The sequence below is a fragment of the Carcharhinus amblyrhynchos genome, chromosome 1 (genome assembly GCF_965287045.1).
Source record: "Carcharhinus amblyrhynchos chromosome 1, sCarAmb.v2.hapA, whole genome shotgun sequence".
Taxonomy (NCBI): domain Eukaryota; kingdom Metazoa; phylum Chordata; class Chondrichthyes; order Carcharhiniformes; family Carcharhinidae; genus Carcharhinus; species Carcharhinus amblyrhynchos.
Window position 1 is genome coordinate 73,593,314 of NC_137324.1, and position 23,204 is coordinate 73,616,517.

Here is a 23,204-nt window from a genome sequence, read left to right on the forward strand (position 1 = left end):
CTGTTGATTTTAGAGAGGACATGTATGCTCAAGACTCGATAGAACTCCTTACAACGTCTGGTATTCAGTTTAAAAAACATGAGGAGGAAGGGATTGATACAATGTATTTTGCAGAAGTTCTTATGACATCTGGCGTTGTATTATGTGAAGGGGTCAAGTGGCTTTCATTCCACAGGTAAGTAAATGGTAAACGTGCTTCACTAACAAAATTTCTACTTATAAGCGTTAAAATGCAATTTATCTTCAAAATGACAGGAAGAGGCAGAGTACAAATCAAAGAACAAATACTCAGATAAGGCTGGTAAATAATAGGACAAAACAATTGTATCTGAATGCATACATCATTCAAAATGGAACAGATGAACTGACAGTGGAAATAGAAACAAACAAGGACAATCTGATAGCTATTACAGAAAAAGTCTGATCATAGCTATTACAGAGACATGGCTGTAGAATGACCTAGATTGGGACTTGGATATCAAAGGATACATGACATTTAGGAAGTTAGGAAACGGTGGAGGTGTGGCTCTGTTAATGATGATATTCGCACAGTAGAGAGACTTGACAGAAAAACAGATGTAGAAGCAGCTTGGGTAGAGATGAGAAATTATAAGAGCAAGAAGTCACTTGTGGGAGTGATGAACAGGCCTCCTAATTGTAACTTGCACTGGAGGATGGTATATAAAGAAATAAATAATGGGAGCTCATCAGAAAGGTACAGTGATAGTTGGCCATGGTAAAATTGTTCCTTAGTATCCTAAGGTTGTAGGTTAGATGAATTAACCATGTTAATGTGTGGGGTAACAGGGATAGGGCAGGGGAAAGCACCTGGATAAGAAGCACTTTTACAGAGTGGGGCAGAAAGATGTTTAATGTGAAACCCGTGCTCTTGTACACCTCAGTGAAAGTGTTGACAATGGGTTGGGGCTCGGCCTCTGTGCACAGACACAAGCCATCATCTGCATATTGTTGTTCAGTAGCATGGATCTGGCCTGCAGATGGCCAAGATCGAACGTTCTGTAGTTTAGCTCTACTCCAGCTGGGAGCTTGCTGAGGTTGAAATTGGGTAAGACAGCAAGGAAGATCAAAAGAACATCAGTGCAGTGAGACAGCCTTGCTTGACACCAGTCCAAATGTGAATTGAGTCTGGTGGATCTGTTGGTCAGGATCACGCTTGCATGTCACTGATAGTGGCTAACTTTTGGGGGCTGCTGAAATGGAACTCCATAATCCCTCGTGGTTGCCAGTGTCAAAGACCTTTCGAGTTCAGAGAAAGCCTTGTACAAGAATTGCTGTTTCTGCATTCGGTGAAGATCATGTCTGTTATCGGCAGCATCTCCTTCTCTGGAAGGAGCTTTTCAGCCCCAGGGAGAAGGCAATTCAGGAAGACTCTGGTGATGACTTTTCCTATGGTTAATAGTAGGGAAATTCTTCTGTGGTTACTGCTATCGGACTTGTCACCTTTCTTGAAGATAGTCATGATTTCTGCATCACTGAGATCTCCAGCCATGTTCTCCTCCTTCCAGGTAAGGCAAATTAGGTCAAGTATTCGGGCCAATAGTGCTTCTCTGTCATGTTTAGGCAGAGCTTTCATCTGCTCCCGATGCCTTGTTACTCTTTAGCTGTTGGATGGCCTTTTCTACCTCATCAGGTTGGGGTTGTGATGAGATGGTGGCAGAGCAAAATAGATTATTGATAAGTAAGAAGGTGAAAGGTTTTTGGAAGTGGGTTAAATGTAGAGCTGTGGTTACAATCAGATCAGCCATTACTTTATTGAATGGTGGAACAAGGGCCAAGGGCCTACTCCTGTTCTTAATTTATAAGATTTAGAGTATAGGAGAGATGAACTTCAAGGAACCAAATGGACTTTCTCATCTTGAACTTCTTTTAATGTCCTTTTTTCTTTTTGATGAAATGGTAGTGTCTATCTCTTTTCTGCTGGTGTGTATATTAGAGATCACATTAAAATAATTGGCCATTTATGAAATGTGGATACAGGGATGAGAGAACCTGGGCATTCACATTTACAAATCTTTAAAGATGGCACGACAAATTAGTATGGTTATTTACAAAAAGAAGTTTGGGGGATACTAAACTTAAATCAAGGCACAGAGCACAAAAGTAATAAAGTTGTTAAATGTTATAAGTCACTGGTTAAGCCTCAGCTGGAGTACTGTGTTTAGGTCTTAAGTAAAGTTTATTTATTGTCACAAGTATGCTTACATTAACACTGCAAGTAAGTTACTGTGAAAATCCCCTAGTCACCACACTCTGCTGCCTGTTCAGGTACACTGAGGGAGAATTTAACATGGCCATTGCACCTAACCAGCACATCTTTCAGACTGTGGGAGGAAAGCTGAGCACCCAGAGGAACCCACGCAGACACGAGGAGAACATACAGATTCCATTCAGACAGTAACCCAACTGGGAATCAAACCTGAGCCCCTGGTGCTGTGAAGCAGCAGCACTTACCACTGAGCTGCCCATCATAATTTAGAAAGGATGTCAGATCTTTGGAGAGGGTGCAAAGGAGAGTTACAAAATGATACCAAGGTTGAAGGACTTGAGCGGAGGGAAGCTGGAATTGCTCTCTGTAGGTCAGTGTTTCAGCTTAGGTGGGTAGGTAATAGTTTTTCCACTGACAGGAAGATTGGTGACCAGAGCATACAAATTTTAAATAATTGCCAAAAGGAGATGATGATAAATTTAACAGTTGTGGCAAATTGTAATGATATGGAATGCACAATTTTAAAAAGTGGATTTAATTCTTAAAATTAAAAGATTAAGTGGTAACTTCCAAATCTAAATTGGATGTATACTTGGAAAAAAATACTTTTGCAAGGTTACAGAAAAAGAGCAGGGTTAATTCTTTCAAAGAGCTAATGCAGTGAACTAAATGGTCTCCTTTTGAAATGATGCTCAAAATCAGTAGATGGGGAGTAAGAATTGTGCATGACTTTAAAAAATATGTCAACTTATGCTGTTGGTGCATCAAATGCTATGTTGTTTTATAAGAAATGTGAGACAGTTTAATGCACATATATTTTGTGGCCAAATTGAAACTCAATTTAAGGCCAGAGTGTGTAACAGTTCTTTACTAAATATACCATTAAGCCATTTAGATAAAAATCCATCACAAAAAATAAATTAATGAGAATTGGAAAATCCCTTTCAATTTCAGATTCAAGATTGGGAGCATTTACCATTAAATGACTAGTTCACTTTCTTAAATGGTATCGTTTGTGCACTTCCTCTTCAGGAATGTCTTCCTGCTCTCACTTTAGTTACATATAATAGGTAATTTACACCACACAATTCTATGTAGCTGATTGAAATATTAGATAATGTATTTATTTATGATTGGATATTCCATCAATTCTTCAGAATCAATGAAGTCTTGAAATGTTGAAGTCCACTTTACACCGTATAAAATACTTGTTGTTTAAACAAAAATCTCATAGTATCTGTGACTATATTTGATGGTTAAAGAGTCTCAATCTTGTTAAGAGTTCTGAGCTTAGTATTTAGACCTTTAATATCCATATTCTTGGTACAAATCACCGCTTGTAAAAAGGTTTTTCTCAACCTTGCTATGTTACCATCAGCTGTCTTCACAGCATACTATGATATAATTGTACCATGTTAAAATAATTCAGTATAGGGTGTTAGGAACCCCAAGGTATGTTATGAAGTTAGATTAGACCTCAACTACTTGCTATTTTTGATTAATGTGAGGATATGATGTTTCACTTTAGGTGTGATTCCACTGACAAACTAGGAAGCTTTTATCAAAACAAACTTTATTTAACAACATAGTTTAACTATAACAAATTAATTAGCTTAATATTTAACAGTTGAACAATTCTTAAGCATGACAAAATACAATTCTTAATTGCTAACCGATTTCTATTAGTTCCAATTCAAGCAATATTCCTCTTATAGACTTAAACTCCTCTTCAGAATCAATTAGCAAACAGCCAGGTTCATGTGGTTGTACTTGTTAACTGTCCTAGAGCTTTTTGAACATCCCTGGAGAGAGAGAGAGACCGAGACATGATCTTCTGACAGCCACAAATAGCAACTTCCAGAGAGAGAGAGAGACAGAAAGATACCTTTTCCTTCTTTGAGAAACTGGCAATAACTGTTTTAAAACACAGCCTGTCCTGCAAACTGAGTTCCCCCCCCATCTGTTTCTGTCAATCAACCTAATGAAAATCCTACTCTAAAACTCCAAGGGAAAACCCAAGTAAACACAAATGCAGATTAAATCAACACCCCATTAACTAAAATCAATTGTTATCCTGGATTCCTGAATCAATTATTATCCTGGATGGAGCTGCATCTTTTCGGAGGCAAACTGGCACCTTGTAAAATCACTGACTTTTAAACATACATAAGAACATAAGAACATAAGAAATAGGAGCAGGAGTAGGCCATCTGGCCCTTCGAGCCTGCCCCGCCATTCAATAAGATCATGGCTGATCTGTCGTGGCTCAGTTCCACTTTCCCGCTCTCTCCCCATAACCCTTAATCCCCTCTCTTATCAAAAACCCATCAACCCGCTTCTTAAAAATATTTAGCGAGGCAGCCTCCACCACTTCAACGGGCAGAGAATTCCAGAGATTCACCACCCTTTGAGTGAAGAAGTTCCTCCTCAACTCCGTTCTGAACCGCCCCCCCTTTATCTTGAGGCTGTGCCCCCTAGTCCTACTGTCTTTTTTGAGCGGGAAGAGTCTTTCCACCTCTATCCTATCCATCCCATTCATCATCTTATACGTCTCAATGAGATCTCCCCTCATTCTTCTAAACTCTAACGAGTACAAGCCCAGTTTATTCAGCCTCTCCTCATAGCTCAACCCCCTCAACTCCGGTATCAGCCTAGTAAACCTCCTCTGCACTCCCTCCAGGGCCAAAATATCCTTGCGCAGGTGCCCCTTACAAGAAACATGATATACATACATTTCTTAAAGACACAGGCTGTAATTTTATTGCCCCTCCTGCTATGGGAATCAAGTGAGCGAGGGGTGGATAATGGGAAGATCCGTTGACCTCAGACAGGATTTATGCTTTCAGGACCAGCAACGTCATAAAATCCTGCCCACAGTATCGTCACATGAGAAAAATTTTTAAGAACATAAACCTTATTGATAATTCAGTCAACAAGCTACCCTAACTTGCTCATTTTACAGTGAGCTCAGTATATCCCCTTATTTTTCCCACATTCCTTTCCTGTTATATTTAATTGCTGTTAACTATAAGTCTGGCTTTGATTCTGTACCTCCTAATCACTAAGCTGGTCATCATATCCTACAGAGATTTTAATTAAAAAGATAATGTTTTATGCAGATGTTTTCTTTTGCAGGATAAACTAGTGTTCTTGCAGCTACTGATCAGTACTACAGTTCTTTCAAATCTGAGGTCAACACAGATTGGCACGTTCCCAATGAACTTAGCCCATTAAGGTGATTACTTCATATTAAAAACACGCCAGTGCTGGAAGTGTCAGTCCCAGATCAAAAGATCACTTATGTTAGAATTGTTGTATAATTGCAACGTCATAATATCAATTATTTTAAGATATTACAGTTTAAAAATCGTACTCCCTGATTAACAAGCAACGGATAAAAATTAACAAAACAGTTTAAAATCACTCCAAACCATTAGCAGACTTCTGCTCTTATTCTGATTAACTCTTTTCATAGAGTCATCTGCAAATTTCTTCCAGTTTTCACAAATTTGTTTGAAATGTTCAGAGAAAGAAATGAACAGAGGGGTACCTCTTTGTATGATATTAAGTAACTTTTTTTTATTTTTGATGGACAGGGTAATGGGTTAGAATCATAGAAAATAGGAGCTGGAGTAGACTATTTGACCTTCGAGCCTGCTCCGTCGTTAAATATGATAATGGCTGAGCTTCTATTTAATGTCGTACTCCAGCTCTGTCCCCGTATCCCTTGACTCGCAGGCTGAATCAGAATTGAACTTTGACCTCACTTGCAGAATTTAATTAAGCAGTTAAGTTCTGACCTGACTAATTGATCTTATGGCCTTAAAGGGACATTGCTACACTTTAGCCATATCAAACACTGTGCATTATCAGATATTGAGCTCCTGTTCTTGTAAAACAATGCATATCCAATTTATTTTAAAGCGAAATAGAAAAATTAGCTTTATATACTATCTATTGTCAGGGACTATTTTGTCTCAACAAGCAAATATTAATTTAGTTAATTGTAATAGTTGAATTGACATATTTAATCTGTTTTTCAGGCTTCTGAGTTTGGTGTTCTCAATAGGCTAAAACTCATTCACTCATACATATCAATGTGATGTCCAAAAATAGTATGCCCAAATATCCCATTTTCAAGTTCTAACCACTGAACTTCACAAATATAACAGGGATTGCATTGGAAATGAATGAGCAACATGCTGAAACACAAAGAAAGGTGTTTAAGTATGATCACTATTTCAATGGGAAAGAACATAAATCCTAGTAAATTGGAGTCAGAGCTGACCATATGATCCTTCAAGCCTGCTCAAGTCTTTAAGCTTGATCATGGCTGATTTTGACTCTACTTTTTGCCTGCTTCCCATATCTCTTGGTTCCTTAAGAGACAAACATTCTGAAAGTTTCAATCTTAAATACATTCAGCAATGGAGCATCCATTTCTAGGGTGGAGAATTCCAAAGAATAATCCTTTCAGTTAAGAATTTTTTCCTCATCTCAGACCTAGATGATTGGGCTCTCCCATGTTCCAGATTCCCCAGCTGAAGGGAAATAGGCTTTTGTTTTTACCCTGTCAAATGCCTCCAGAATTCTGCCTTTTTCAACCATATCACCTCTCATTCTTCTAAACTCCAGTGAATGTATGATTATTTCTTGATTCCAGCTAATTTCTAGGGTCAATATATATGCAGTTTCTCACAATTCTATTTGCAAGACAGCTACTTGGAATATTTTTGTGCCTTTGTTAGGTATTGCTGTCATAATCTGACTAATTGACAAGTGTTCTATACTGGGGATCATGGAAAGAGGCTAAGAAAATCAATTAATACAACAACAACTATGGCTTGCATTTAGCATAACTTTAAGACAGCAAAAAGTGCTTTAAAAGTTCAATCAAAATTTTTGCAATGAACTGCAAAAGGAGATATTGGGATAGATAACAAATGGCTTGATGAAAGAGCCAGATTATGAGCCTCTTAAATTAGGGTAGGGAGGGGAAAGGGGTTTAAGGATTGAGTTCCAGAGCCTTGGGCGTAGACTGCTTAAGGTATGGCTATCAATCAATAAGCAGTTGAAATTGATGATGCACAAGAGGCCAGTATTGGAGAAGTTCAGATATCTTGAACAGTTGGAGGAAGTGTAAGGCCATGGAGTTGCATCACTTTTTGCTGCACTACAAAAACCTCTGTCAGAACTTGACAAATATTTGAAGACAAAACTTACAAACCACACCATATTCACTACGGATTCTGAAAAACAAAAAATGACAATTATCCTATTTACTGGACAAGACTTTAACAATAGAGAACACTGCAATTTTCATCTGGTCAGGTTTTATTAATTCCAAACCAGAAGGGGTAATTCCCTTCCCATAGTGGAGGACTTTATGGATAACTTTGAATGTCACTTGTAGTGAAGGCCCAGCTTGTAGAAGTATAGAGTATTATTCAAGTTAGTCAGATCTGGATTGCTCAGTTTTGTAATCCAAACCTTCTCAAAAGACCTGCAGATCAGCTGAAAATAAAAGTCTATCATGTGTCAGATCTTCTGGAGGTCTGTGAATTAGATTGTGACGTCCTTTTTTCTGAGATTACTTCTTTGGATGGGTCATACAAGTTTTCACTGCAGGCCAAAAGATTTTGGTCATATCATTTCCTTTGGAAGTATATAGGAAGATAAGAACAGATGTAGGCCACTCAGCTTCCGGATCTTGCTCATCTATTTAATGAGGTTGTGGCTGATCTGCATCTTAAGTCCTTTCACTCACCTTGCCTTCATATCCTTTCAAACCCTTGTATGGCAAAAATTAATAAATCTCAAATTTAGAATTATTAACTGAGTTAATGGGGTGATCTTAAGCCCATGCTTGCTGTCTGTGCAGATGCCAGCAGGGACTCGATCCAGAAAGAGCACATCTCGCTGACAAGATTGCAGTCTCGGATTTCCTCATTCCCTGCCGCATGCCATCAAGAATGTGATTTACGTGCGTTTGAATAAATTTTACTATAATTAGCTACCAACCCACCCCAAATATTGATTTCCTTGCCATAATTGACATGTTGGTGGTTTACAAAGATTCACTCACATCTAGGTGAACTCAATCGTGGGGATCTCACGGGCGTAAAGTTAAGTGTAGCCCCTAGAAAAGAGGGAAATTGCCCCTTGCCACAGGTTGGCACCATGCTTGTGCCAAACTGGCAGTGCCAACCTCTGCCAAGAGGTAGACCCCAGTGGGAGCTTCAGGCAAAGAGGGAGTGGGGATGCAGTTGGTGAGAAGCTCATTTGTCTGTGGTGGTGGCTAGGAGTGGGCAGAGGAGCTAGGGATGCTGGTGATGGCTGTTGGGTTGGGGGGAGAGGGGTGGGGGTGGCTGGGCAGGAATCTCAGTGCAGCTATGTTTTTTTGGCTTATAGAGGCCCTGTCCCCCTGCATGTCAATGTAAAGCACACCTTGATTTTTCTTTGTCAGTGTGGTAGAAGCTGGAGAGGAACATGCCAGTTTTTTCACCAGAAACAATGCACTGCCATTTTTAGATTCCCCCAGTTTCTTATATGGGGAATAATTCTACTCTTCTGTCACCCTTGGAGTGAAGAAATGTTTTAGTCTCTCTGAAGCATCCTGTCTCTGATTTTAAGGTTATTATAGACTCTTCTCCTAACTGAAAAAAGTTTATCTATCCTATCAATTCTCTTCAATATCCTACCAACTTCAATCAAATCATCCTTTAGCCATCTATGTCCCAAGGAATACGAATCTAATCTTATCTCTTCTCAGAATTTAGTCCTTGAAATCACCACATCTATTGTTCAGGCCATGACCACTTGTCGTGTTGCGTAGTTAAGAACACACCATTGTTATGTGATGGTTGCACAGTGGTAATGCTTTGCCCCGAGGGCAGTGGAAGCACTATAATATTCTATAGACTGATAATGCTCATAGATCTGCAATTGCCTTGACTGCATATATATAATAATTATTGTGGATTGTAGAAGTGTGAAATATTAGGGATGGAGATTTTACTTGGTTTTAGATAGCATTAATGCAATTATGTTACCTCATGGGGAGGTGGTACTACAATGGTATTGTTGCTGGGCTAGTAATCCAGAGATCCAGAGTAATGCTCTGGGGAACCAGGTTAGTTTAGGTGCTGTCAGGATCACTCAGCTCCACTACAGCTTTGGTTCAAACATGGGCCAAAGAGCTGAATTCCAGAGGCAAAGTGACTGCCCTTGACGTCAAAGCAGCGATTGACTGAGTATTGCATCAAGGAGCCCAAAACTGGAATCAGTGGGAAATGGGGAAGGCCTCTGCTGGTTGCAGTCATACTTAGCACAAAGGAAGATGGGTTTGATGATTGGAAGTTAATTATTTCAGTTCCTGGACATCATTGCAAGAGTTCATTAGGATTGTGTCCTCGACCCAACAATCTTCAGCTGCTCCATCAATGACCTTTCTTTCATCACAAGGTCAGAAGTGAGGATATTCACTGATGTTCAGCACCACCTGTGCCTCCATGTCCATGTCCAAATGTAGCAAGACCTGGACAACATCCAGGCTTGGGCTGAGAAGTGGCAAGTAACATTTGCATCACACAAGTGTCAGGCAATGACCATTTGCAACAAGAGAGAATCTGACCATTGCTGCAGGGCATTACCATTGCTGAATCCCCAATTATCAACATCCTGGTGTTACCATTGACCAGAAATTAAACTGGACTAGCCAGATCAATACTGTGGCTACAAGAGCAGGTCAGTGGCCAGGAATCCTGTAGTGAGTAACTTGCCTCCTGACTCCCCAAAGTGTGTCCATCATCTACAAGGCTCAAGTCAGGAGTATGATGGAATGTCCTCCACTTCCCTGGATGAGTGCAGCTCCAACAACATTTGGAAAGCTTGACTCCATTCAATACTACTTGATTGGCACCCCATCCATTGCCTTAGACATTCATTTCCTTCACAATTGACACTCAATAGCAGTGTGTACCATCTACAAGATGGTACACATCTTGTGTGAGTAATGCAGCAACTCATTCCGGTTCCTCAATGGCACCTCCAATCCAGCTAGAAGAATGAGGCATGTGGAAATACTGTGTCCTGCAGGTTGCCCATAAAGTGTCTCAGCATCCTGACTTGGAAATCTGCACCAATCCTTCAGCCTCTGGTTAAAATCCTGAAACTCCCTACCTAACACTGAATACACCTACACCATGTTCTCAATGGCAATTCAGATGGGTAAAACATACTGACCTTGCTTTTAATGCCCATATCAATAGGGAGGCATGGTGGTGCTGGGTATGTTCTTTTGGAGAGTTGGTGCAGACTCGATGGGCTAAATGGCCTCCTTCTGCACTGTGGCTATTTGATTTTTTTTTGGTTCTTTCACTCCCATTCCTTGATCGTTTTACAAATGTCCGTGTTTGGGAGGCAAACATATTAATGATGCTCTGAAGCCGACATTAAGTGGTGAAGGGTCATCTGTATTGCAGAGACAGTAACTTGCTGTATAGAAAATTGCAGCTATAAACCTGTATAATGGTATTTGATATCTGTGATTTGCAGCATTATTAATGCATTGTTGACTGGTTAACATTGAAGATAAAATATTGGTCATGAATGTATGGTTGTTTCATTACAGTGGATATGACTTTGGCTACTTGATCAAAATACTCACAAATTCCAACTTGCCTGAAGAAGAACCAGACTTCTTTGAAATCCTACGGTTGTTCTTCCCTGTAATTTATGATGTGAAATACCTCATGAAAAGCTGCAAGAATCTCAAGGTATTGCTGTAACTTATCTAAAGCTGAATCATAAGAATTGTTTATTTAAAGATTTTTAATACTGCACAAGTATTAGATTGCGTATTTATGAAAGGTTGTTTTGTGGAAAACTGAATTTTTTCATAGGTATGGCCAATGAGAAATTGACTTAGAAAAATGTACTTAACTAAGCTTACCATATTCATTAATATATCCAGCACCACACATACCCTTGCTGCTAAAATAGTGGGTTCTCATAATTTTGTATGAGTAAATTGAATCACGTACAATAATGAAGATTTTAACCTTGAGTTAAAACAAAGTATGTTTGCACTTGTTTTCTCACTGTTGTTTCAGCCAGGTGAGCTTGTAGTACCAAAAACTTAAATTGAGCCAATGTGAGCACTTGACAAAATTACAACAAAGGTAAAATTTTAAAAATATACATTTTGGAAACCAGAAATAAAACCTAAAAGTTCCTAAATATAGAAAATAAATAGTCATCAGATGTGAGAGATCTGCAGACAATTCATATTTTTAGATACTGACAGATCTGCTGTTTATTTTCAGCATTTTGTTTTAAATTAAAACCTGATTGTGGGAACAATCAAGAGTGTCCTGAGAGATTCAGTATGTGGAATACAAGTGTACATATAAGTAACAATATGCACTTTTGTAATCTTTAATATGGAAAACTGACCTGGCTAATGAGTGAATGTGGGCAATCAATAATGGAATTATCACTTGATAAATTATTTGAGGTATTCTGTTTGAGAAGGATATGTTTGAGGGGCAATGTTTTTCTGAAATGTTATGGTGGGTTGACTGCACTTTCAGCACACGTCATTTTATCATAAAATTGATCTCAAGTAATATGTAGCTAATATGCTTAAACTCTTTTAGAACAATAGGAGTATTAATTTGAATATTGCAAACCACTTTTGGTACGCTTTTCGCCCCCAAAGATTCCCCCCACTTTGTACACTTTCACTCTGGTCCAGAGGATATCATTTTTAAAAATTCATAATGCCATCTTAATGGCTTAAATATGCTCAGTCTGCTATGGCACCATTTAAAGAATTTTATACTACTGGGTGTCTGTTTATCTAGAATGTTGACAACAAATTATTCATTTATTTTCCCGTCCCTCTTTAAATACTGTATATGTTCTATAAATAAAATATATCTAATTGAGATTTGTTTCTGCAGGGTGGGTTGCAGGAAGTAGCTGAACAATTGGAATTGGAGCGAATTGGGCCACAGCATCAAGCAGGCTCAGACTCACTATTAACAGGAATGGCCTTTTTCAAAATGCGAGAGGTATGCATATTAACTTAAAACCTTTAAAAGTTAAATTTGCTTGAGGCTTTATACTTTTTTTTCAGGACTCAACACACCATTTGAGAGTTGTTAGTATTGCTAATATTTTGTCACCAAAATTGCAGAATTTAGCATCTGGTCATAAAATCATGGAATGGTTACAGCAGAGAAGGAGGCCATTTAGCCCATTGTATTCAGGGCAATGTCTGGTAAAAGCACCCACTTAGTCCTGTCCCCTTCCCCCATAGCACTGAATTTTTAAAACATTTTCAATCATCCAGTTATCTTTTGAATGTTTTGATTGAGTCTATCTCCATCACCCCCTTAGAGTGCATTTTAGATGCTAATAATATGAATATAATAAATTAAACATACTCACATAGTTAATTAAATATTATTGAATGAGAGAAAAGAAACTAGAAAGAAAATTAATCAGGAGTGTCTTTAATGTCCTCAATGTTACAGTTCAATTCTTTTGAAGTGGTCATTGTTTTGTATACAAATATGATGGCCAATTTTGCACCTAGCAAGGTCCCATAAACAACAGCGAGATGAATGACCAGTTAGTTAATCTTTCTGATGGCGATTATTTAGGGATTAATATTGGCCAGGACAATTTCAGAGATTCCTGCTCCTCTTCAAGAAACTGATGTGGGATATTTTGCATCCAGCTGGACATAAGGACTGGACCTCAGTTTAACGTCTTGCCTGAAAGATGATACCTTTGACAGCACAGAAGTACCACAGTACTGCACTAAATTCTCAGCCTAGATTATTTGCTCAAATTGTGGATTGCATTTTGAACCCATGAATTTCTAACTTGGATTAGAACGCTACCAGTGATGCAAGGGAATCACATTTTATAAGACTCTAGGAATTCATGCTGTGCAATAGTAAAATACAATTCTTATTTTTCACTTAATTCCTTGTAACATTAATCTAAAAATAAACTAGAGTTTAAATAAAAGTAATTCAGTTAATTTTGTTGTTCAGGCCTTCACTCTGAATCATGGACCATTTGCTGATCATTCTTGCATTAGAGTAAAGCCCGTAGATCCATTTTTTAAAAATTTTTTCCTTATTCTTTTGTGCAACATAAACATCACTGGCAAGGTCAACATGCATTATTCACCCTAATTGAGAAGGATCACATGGCGTATTCTTTTTCATGTTTGAATACCTCAACCCAAGTTAGCATTTATTTTGCTAGATGGCAGATTGATCCATAAATTAATATATGTCTCCACTTAGTATCCTGTAGGCTATTTAGACTTGTATATGCAAAACCAAAAAAATGAATTTCCTTCAATATTTTATGTGGACTATTTATCTGCTGCAGTTCAATTGCTCAACTGAATGATTTTAGATGTGCGTGGTTCTCTAATTTGAGAATTGCAATCCAGAATTGATGGAAAATTAATAATGTGTTAAATGTACATTGTATATTTTATTTCTATTTTCACTAAAATAGTAAGTACTTGAATTGTAATGATGTGTTCTTTATACTGCAAAGGTTTGAAATTAAAATTTTAGTGCTTCAATTGATGCTTGTCGTGCTGTCAAAACTCTTTGCGTCTGTAAACCTAATTCTTTCCAAATGCATAACCCCTTGGAATAAATAGCATCAATGCTCAATGCAGTTGTACAATTTGACATATTCTGTGAAGTTATAATGATTTGATACTAATTGTTTGGAGAAGGCCACAAATGTCTCACCATTGTTTGAGTCAGATAGTGTAGAAAACTGGTTTATTTTTATGCGAGCAGTCTTCAAGCCCATAAAGATAGAGTGGAATCCATGTATAATAGGTGCTGATGTATGAGTAGTGAAAGCTTTTCTGAAATTTCACTTGAGTGGTCACACTTCTTTATTTAAAACACATGCAGTATAAGTAAAATGCAAATTTCAGAAATGTGATGAGAGTGGAACTAGGTACAGAGGTGATTTTTGCCTCCAAAGCATGTATTGGTTTGTGTAAGCCTGAGGCAATAATTATTTAAAATATTTGTCCCACTGCAAGCTGAGAAAAAGAAAAAAGAAAACTTGCAACGAAGTACAAATTTGTTCAACTATTAAGGTTGTGAACCAAACCAGCGTCATTCTCAAATGATGGTTCCATTGCCTGAACCAATTGGGAGGGGTGGAGTGGATGCCCCCAAATACTCACCAGACTATTTCCCCAAATTTGTGGCAGCCTGCTGTGTTCTGCAAGACCCTGCCATCATGAGGGCACAGATCATGCCATCTGACCTTTTGATAAGCACCTTGGGACATGTTCAGTCCTCTCTCCTGGTTTGACAGCAGCATAATCCTGCCCAGTTACTGCTGATTGCACCTCCACACCACAGACTGAAATACACACATTGCCTGTATTTAAACTGATGGCTGCATGTTTCAGATAACATGATATTGCTTCTTCATCAGATATCTGCCCTTGTTCATGCCCTGCATCAGATTGCGTTGGCTGGCCAGGAAGCATTCTTGGGTACTTCAATCAAATGTAGAAGGGCAAAATAAGATTAAGAGGAGGATGGGGTTAGGTTTAAAAAAAAGTATGAGGTGGATGGCTACACCATCTGCAACTTTGAATAGGTGTCCCCAGTTTGAAGCATGTTCTAATAGCACATTTTAACATGGCCAAACAACACTGGTTCCATTTAATTTTAGTGTGGGTGCTGCATATGTACCACAATGTAACCGCGCACGCTCAGTTTGTTCTTTAAAATGCACTCCTGCTTTGTTTGCCACTTCCCTCTCCCAATCCCCAAACCTCCCTCCCAACAGTTGCTTGAAGTGGGATCTAACATAGGCATATGGTGCATAGACTGGAATATATTATCATGCTTCAAGTTTTCAGCAATGATGGTTAAAATGGCCTCAGTAATTTCCATCTCATCATTTGCAATACCATCCTTTCCAAAGGGCTAAAGAAAAGCTGCTTTGCCTGTTCCCGACATGGCTGTCTACAGCTCCCTCCCACTAGATGCCACAATTTCCCGCAAAAGATTAGAGTTTGTTTGGGTGATTTGCCTGTCACAGCTGAATAGCTGGAAATGTACATAATCTGTGAGGTGTGGGAGTAAGGTTTGCAACAGTGAGAAGTGTTTGAGGACCATTGGAGCATGAAAATATGTGATAGAGAGTTAGGGTTGCTAGGAATTGCTGATGGAGTAGCTGGGTGGTGTGTGAAGTTGGTCATGTGATGAATGGGTGATGTTTGTAAAGATGCATCCACTTGTATAAGTTAATTGAACTTTATTACAGTAATACAACTAGGTCCTCTGGACCAGACTCTGTGTTCATCTCCAGAGAGACCTGGATCCTATTCCCCTCTCAGTATATATCTGGAACAGAACACAATGCCTCTCCTTTCCATCCCCTAAACCAAACTACCAGTGCTGCAATGATGTACACAGGGGCCGTCTCTCTCTGGCTGCTTCATTGATATTTCTTGTCAGAAATGCTTTCTGAAACAGTTCAATACATGCTGCTGCTGCCAGAATGTACAATCCCTTTAAGAGGTGCGGGCTGGCTTTAACATGTTAGCTTCACAAACCTGGGCATTCTGTCAGATGTGCAGCCACTTAGCAATGCAGGGCTACATGATGCAATCATGGAACCGAGTAGACAACACACAATTTCTGTGCTGTTTTCATCACATGGATCAGACATAGGATAATGGTGCATTGTGATCCTTGAACATGTAAACTAGCCATATTAAATTTTTAAACCTATGTTTAGCCTTAAGCCGAACCGCTCTCAGCTAATTACTTTAAATTTGGTGGTGGTGAAGTTTCTGGAAACGAGTTGAGACAAAATCAATGGTCATCTGGACAACTGCAGGTTACTTAAGAAAATCCAGAATAGAATTGTTAAGGGAAAATTGTGTTTAACTTGTTGGAGCTTTTTAAAGAGAATAAAGGAGAGAGTTAATGAGACTGATGTTTTTGATGTGGACTTCCAAAAGGCATTTGATATAATGGCACACAGTAGACATGTGAGCAAAGTTATGGCTCACGGAATAAAAGAGAGAGCAGCAACATGGCTGTGTGACAGGAAACAGTAGTGGTTAATAAATGTATTTTTGAAATGGAGGAATGCCTGTAGTGGAATTGTGTACAGTTCTAATCACCCTATTATACAAAGGATATTGTTAAACTAGAAGGAGTGTAGAAAAGATTTACTGCATTGCTACCTGGACTTGGTGTTTTGAGTTATAAGAAGAGGTTGAATTGACTGGGACTTTTTTCTCTGGAGCATAGGAGGCTGAGGAGTGATCTTCTATAAAATAATGAGGGGCATAGATAAGGTAGATAGTCAATATCTTTTCTCAAAGGCAGAGGAGTCTAAAACTAGAGGGCATAGGTTTAAGGTGAGAGGGGAGATACACAGAAGGATCCAGAAGGGCAATTTTTTCACACAAGTGAAAAAGTGGTGAGTGCCTGGAACAAGCAGCCAAAGGTAGTAATAGAGGCGGGTACAAATTTGTCTTTTAAAACGTGTTTAGACAGTTACATGGGTAAGATGAGTATAGAGGGATATGAGCCAAATGTGGACAATTGGGACTAGCCTAGGGGTTAAAAAAAGGAGTGGCATGGACAAGTTGGGCCCAAGGGCCTGTTTCCATGCAGTAAACTTCTGACTCGAAGTTCTCCAGGCATTGGTGTTCAACTCTTGCTCTTTCTAATATGTATTAATAACCTAGACTTAAGTAAGCATGGAAAAATTCCAAAATTTGCAAATGATACAAAACTTGAAAGCATCATGAGGAGCCTAGTCTAGAACTTCAAAAGGACATCGGCAAGTTGGTGGAATGGGAGGACAAATGGCAGGTGAAATCAATGCTGAGAAATATGAACTGGTTCATTTTTGTAGGAAGAATGTAGCAGCCCCATATAAATAAAGGATATAATTCTAAAGGGTGTTTAGGAGCAAGGTGCATAAGTCATTTGAAGGTGTCAGGAAAAGCTGAAAGAGTGATTAATAAAACCTACAGTATTTTAGGCTTGATTAGTAGGAGCATAGAGTATAAGAGCATTTTGGTTATGTTAAACTTGAATAAGACAGTAGTTCAGCCCCATTTGGATTATTGCGTCTAGTCCTTGGTGCCACATTTCAGTAAAGATATGAAAGCATTAGAGGGTGTAAGAAGGATTCATGAGAATGGTTCCAACAATGAGGAACTTTAGTTATGTAGATAGATTGGGAAGTTGGGATTGTTTTCATTGGAGAGTAGATAGAAAAGAGATTTGATAGAGGTATTCAAAATCACAAAAGGTCTGGATAGAGTAGATGAGGGGGAAAAAAATCTGTTCCCAAAGATGGAAGAATCAAGAACATAAAGCGACAGACCTAAGATAATTGGCAAAAAAAAGTGAAAGAGACACGAAGAAAATCTTTCTCATATTGCCCGTGATGAAAATCTGGAATGTGCTGCCTGAGGAAGTTCAATCATGAGAGAATTGAAGAGTCTGCAGATTTTGGGGGGATGGTGGGGGAGTGGATCTTGGCTGAATTGGTCATTTGGAAGGCTGGCACAGACACGGGCTGAATGGCCACCTTCCATGCTGTAACAATTCTAAGATTTTGCTTTTGAAACAAAATATACTTTATTCTTAGCTCAGTTAGCATTATGGTATGTATATAGGAGGACAACAGCTGAAAGTACAAAAAAAACTGCTTAACCTATGCTAAAAAAGATTTAAGCAACCTGTTATTGTTGATGGAGTTTTATGATTGTCATTCTTAGTTTTAGAGGGGAATATGTGTAAATGAACATTAGAATTACATTTTAGTTTTGTGCATGTTCTACAAGTTATCTAGCTAACATGAATCAATCATACAAATACATTCTGTGTGATTGATTTGAGAGTAACTTATTTTTTAAAGTGGATTTTAATTGTCTTTTTAGGAAAGCAGTTACTAAGCCAATCAAAAAGTCAGAACAGCACTGATTGGTGAGTTGTGATCAGGTCAATTAGAACCGAAAATGGTTGTGTTATGGACAGGAGGGGGTTTAATTTGAACAGCCCTGATATTTCCTCTCAATACTCTTCCATAAACAGAATTTTTGATCTTGATATCCTCCTTTATTTCCCAACCCCTCAATTTTGGTGTGATCCAATTTTTATTAATAATCTCTCAATCAGTTCGAGATAGGGTAAACTCGAGGGTTGTTTATTTACACAGACTTAAAACATGGGAGGAAGTGTCACATAGAATAGATAGAAAAAGAAGAGCTTATAGACCAAAAGTCATAGAATTCACATGAATCCAGAATTGAAGTCCAATGGCTTATTCTTTTACAGGGATTTGCAGGCTGAAGACTGGGTAATTCATTTTCCAATAGAGATACCTTCCAGAGTGGGATAGGCATGTAGACACCAATTGGTCTTTTGGGCGCTGGTGCAGAAGTTCTAGTGGAAGCAATATAGATGGGGGCAGGCATTTAAACCTGAACTGAACTCTGGTTCTGAGCTGCTGCTTGCTAGATGGGAAATGGCAAGCTGAGAAACAGTACAGCAGGACAGGATAACTGGTTCTCCCAGATAGTGGGGTCATGCAACATGACTCTCGCTTCTTTTGAATTCTTGAAATTGTTAATGTTCAACCATTAAGAATTTGAAAGAGTTATCAGTTCTTTTGTTCCAGTAGACTAGTAGTGTTTGTTTATCAGATCTGGCTTAGGAAATGTAGCTGGCCTTTGTATAATTCCCTTTGAAGTAGGTTCTGCAGTTCACCGATTCATTTGTACTTCTTCAGAGGTAACAAAGTGTCAGCTTCTCTGACTGCCATTAAGTTCCTTTGGTTTGAAAGTCACAGCCAGGCATGGCTTCAGTCATTTTAAAATCTTTGTTCAGTTTTTAAAATTTTATAAATTAGCCATGACAAATATATATTTCATAAAAATTAGTGAGGTTTTGGCTCTGTTACAGTTGGTCAACTCATTTATCCTCAGTTAATTTTGCTGTAGTGCTGTAAATGTCAAAGTGCTGAAAATATATGAAGGAAGCCAACATATTTGGTTTAGAAGAATCTTTTTACGTAGTAATGATTTCTCTAAATTTTGATTTGTTTACTTGTCTTTCTCTGTTTGTTTTCCTCCAGATGTTCTTTGAGGATCACATTGATGATGCCAAATATTGCGGCCACTTGTATGGTCTTGGCTCAGGCTCATCATATGTTCAGAATGGTACGGGAAATGCATACGAAGAAGAAGCCAATAAACAGCAGCCTTGACCGGAAATGGGGAGATTAATTTTTTGGGCCACATATACTGGATCTAATTTTTATCTGTGTCTGAGTTGCTCAGGCATTCAGGTTTCCTTATTTTCCCTGTTCTTTCTGTTCACTAGACTTGTGCCAACATCTCGGTCATTCTGACCTTGATAGGGAAACTCCATGTTAGTATGAACTGCCCAGTTAGTTCTGATACAGATTTTCTTTGAAAGGTTGCTGGAGAAAGTGGGAAGAATAACCACCTGGATGAACTTTCGAGCAGTTATTTTTCTCCTTTTCTTCCTAAAAGCATGCAATAAGTAACAACTGGTTATTTACCATTCCTATCTCATGTGGCACTTAAAAATAAAACAGGAATTTTAGCTATTCAGGATTGTGGACCATCGAATTTGCACTTTAAAGAGTGACTGGTTCCTCTATTTTATGGGAATTTTGCTGCTTCTTGGTCTCACGTTCTCACATGTGAGATGAGAAAGCTCGGAAACTTGAACTACTTCACACCATTGAGTTACTGTTTATGGATTTTCCGTGCCTGCTGGCTTAGTGTGACAGCATCTCTGCTACCGGTTTGTAGTAGCAAACAATATTACTGAAGCTCTTGTATTTGCTGCAGTTAAAGAAGGAGACCTGTAGGTGTTGCCTTACAGTTTTTTTTTCCTTTTAACATCAGTCTCTTCTGGGAATGCCTCCCATACACACGGTTCTAACATATCGGAAGTGCAGCTAGCTGAACCAAAACCAGCATCCCACGTGCTTAGTGCTGCAGATACTATGCCTCTTTGTACATGAACTGCATTGTTGTAATAAAATAAAACTTGAATGAGTTTAATTTCAGTTTTAAAAAAAACTTACAATTTATACTGGTTACACCCCAGCACTGATGTCAAAGTGCCAGATTATGTATGTGATATGATATTGTTTATGACAATGAGCCTTTTTTCAACTGAAGAATGTTCTGAGATTTTTAAAAACTTGGCTTTATTATGAAAGGTATATTTTCATTCTCAATGGCAGTCATTACAACATTGCAGGAGCATCTCAGTTACACCAAAGCTAGGCTTCTTCCAAAAAGTTTAAAAGAAAAGCACTGTCCAATTTACATGGAATTTTTAACTTCACATGGGGTTTTCTTTGATCAAATCCTTTTTCAAACATAGTAGTACAGAAATGTCATTCAATTACTTTTTAGCCAGTGTTTTTATTTCTGACTCCCCTTCCTGCCCACCTAGTGGAGAATCAAACTTCAACTTCTCTTTGCTCACCTTTGTGTTCCTGTAAAACAAATGACAGGAAAACATATTCACAAGAGGGAAAACAAACAGGGTTTTTCTGTTTTGGAATGCCATATTTTGTGGCTTAGCTGAGAACAGATAAAATAATTTTAAGTGCTTTGTGTTTTTGTCTAAAGGGATTCAATGCCTTGATTATGGAGAGGTAGACAATTCCTCTGCTAGCACGGTGCGAGGCCATACATGCATTGTAAAAATTGGATTGTAATGCTGTTGGGGCTTTCAAAGTCGCTGTTACCACATACAACCCAGAATTAATGGAAATTCAGAATCAACACTTTAGTACTACTGTTTTATTTAGCATTTTACTTCTGTAGATCAAAAAGGTGAAATTTTAAAAATCTTTGAAAAGCCGGACTTTGTCTTTTTACAGTATTGCAATTCCATGAGTAACATTAAGTAGGTGTAACAACTGAGTGATGCTGGTTTTGATGCAGCATGACTTGCTATGCAACCCCTTTAGTACATGTATATGAATTGTAAACACCATGTAATATATTATTGAGTCTTATGCATTGTATTCTGCATGCATTTACGCAGCTGAGCAGGAAGACCTTTAATGAATAGCTGGTACTTGCCTCAAACCATCAAATGCATGTTGCAGAATTCAGTCCTTATTAGATTTCAACGAGCTTAGCAAAAGGTCAAAATCCCCAGACCAATGTGACTACGATGTAATTAATGTGTTCTGTTATTTCATTATGTTACAGAGCTGTAACATAATGGATCTTTTATAAAACAATTATGTGAAAAACAAGGTATTATTTGTTTTTAAACCTTTTTGTAAATAAAGGCTTCAAATTTGTTTCTTACTTACGCAAGTTTGGTTGCTTGTTTTTATTAGCTGGCAAGATGCCCATCACTTTTCACATTTTTCATTGGAATTGAACAAATCCTATTATTTCCAGCCTGACAAGAAAACCTTGACTACCGAAGTCATTTTGTATATTCCAGTTGAACCTTAGGAAAATAATGACTTGTTCAATGTCTTTCACTTCATCCACCTCTCCAATTTGGTTGCCTCTCCAATATGTTAAAGTGAAAGTATGCTAGAATTAGAAATAGATGTTCTAGATTATCCTTTTTATGTATTAAACTTCAAATAATTTTCCAACACGGGATTAACTGCTTCCTATTAAATGTTTGCTTCATTATAGCCTTGGGAAAGAATCTTAATCTGAAACCTCTCTTTGGGTCATTTTATTTCTTTTCATCAGCCCTGTAATCTGGTTGTCCCATAGAAAAATAATTCTACAGTTTTCTTAGTGTGTGGTGGCCTAATCTGTTCATTTATTTCAAATGTTACTTTAGTCAAAACCAATAAAATGGTTGCACCAGAATATTTTGCTATGCTGTACAATTGCTTGTGCGTTTCAAATAATAGTCATCTGTGCAAAATTTACAACCTTGCAGTTAAACACTTTCTTTTTCTTCGCATTTAGGACTGAAATTATTACAATGATGAGTATGGTATGGTTATGATGCATTTCCTGCCACACAGGCACTTTCATGGGTTGATATGAAATCTGAAACTATGGATGTCTGAGAAACTTATCAGTTGCAGGAATAGCGCCAACCCTAATTGACCAATGTGAACTATTCACCTCATGGTGAGGCAGAACTATCTTGTAGCTAACATCCTGCCTGTCATGGGAATTGTAGTGAGCAGGGGGTGGTCCATACAAGGGGAGTGTGGCTGGAACGTTCCTTCCAGGCCTGTTTGTTCCAGATTGTTAGAACCTCCAGAGTGAGGACAAAACTTTGTGCAGCTTCAACTTGCAAAGGGACTTCAATTAATGTAATTTTGATGTCAGAAATCCCATATAATTTTAGGAATTAATGTAAAGACTACTTTTGAGAAGCCTAATCAAAGTCATTGGTTTATAACATTGAATTGTACTCTATCTCTGTTTTGGCTGAAACAAGACCTTGTCAGGGTTAGTTATTCTTGGTAGCTCTACATTTAGATAGCTGAGCTATTCACTGGTATCAGGTTCAGATCAGGAAGAATGTTCCTTGCTTACATGGTGTTCCTAGATAAAAAGGCTCCTTACTGCAGCAGTACAATTTCTGTGCACTTGTGTACCTTTACAATTCTTTAACTGAAGATTTATGAGAAATGAGGCATGCCCAAACCCAGCTTGAAAGTAAAATTTGCCAAGATTTAGAACTACCATTCACACAATGCACTGATAATGCTACGAGAGAGTATAAATCTAATCACCCGAATGATGAGTTCAGCATTGACCGTGGATCATCTTGGTCACTCCCAAGTTACTCCTTTCCAACTGTAAGCTGATTATCTTTTTACAGTTTTTTTTATCCTTTTTCAGGCAGACCTAGGTTGTTTTATTGACAGAATCCTACTGTCC

The 23,204-nt window shown here is 38.2% G+C and overlaps 1 protein-coding gene across 2 annotated transcripts in view; it reads left to right on the top strand.

The window, feature by feature from the left end:
* The window catches only part of cnot7 (CCR4-NOT transcription complex, subunit 7), a 36,722-nt gene extending 15,074 nt beyond the window's left edge, over positions 1 to 21,648 (top strand). Inside the window, exons 4-8 of one of the 2 annotated variants that reach the window (XM_080187054.1) lie at positions 14 to 175; positions 10,860 to 11,004; positions 12,193 to 12,303; positions 18,216 to 18,261; positions 19,412 to 19,500. In XM_080187054.1, coding sequence (XP_080043180.1) covers positions 14 to 175; positions 10,860 to 11,004; positions 12,193 to 12,303; positions 18,216 to 18,230 — 433 coding nt within the window. In that variant the 3' untranslated portion in view covers positions 18,231 to 18,261; positions 19,412 to 19,500. Of the gene's footprint in view, positions 1 to 13; positions 176 to 10,859; positions 11,005 to 12,192; positions 12,304 to 18,215; positions 18,262 to 19,411 lie in introns of both variants that reach the window. The other variant, XM_080187045.1, reaches the window with a different exon arrangement.
* Positions 21,649 to 23,204: the final 1,556 nt, after the last annotated feature.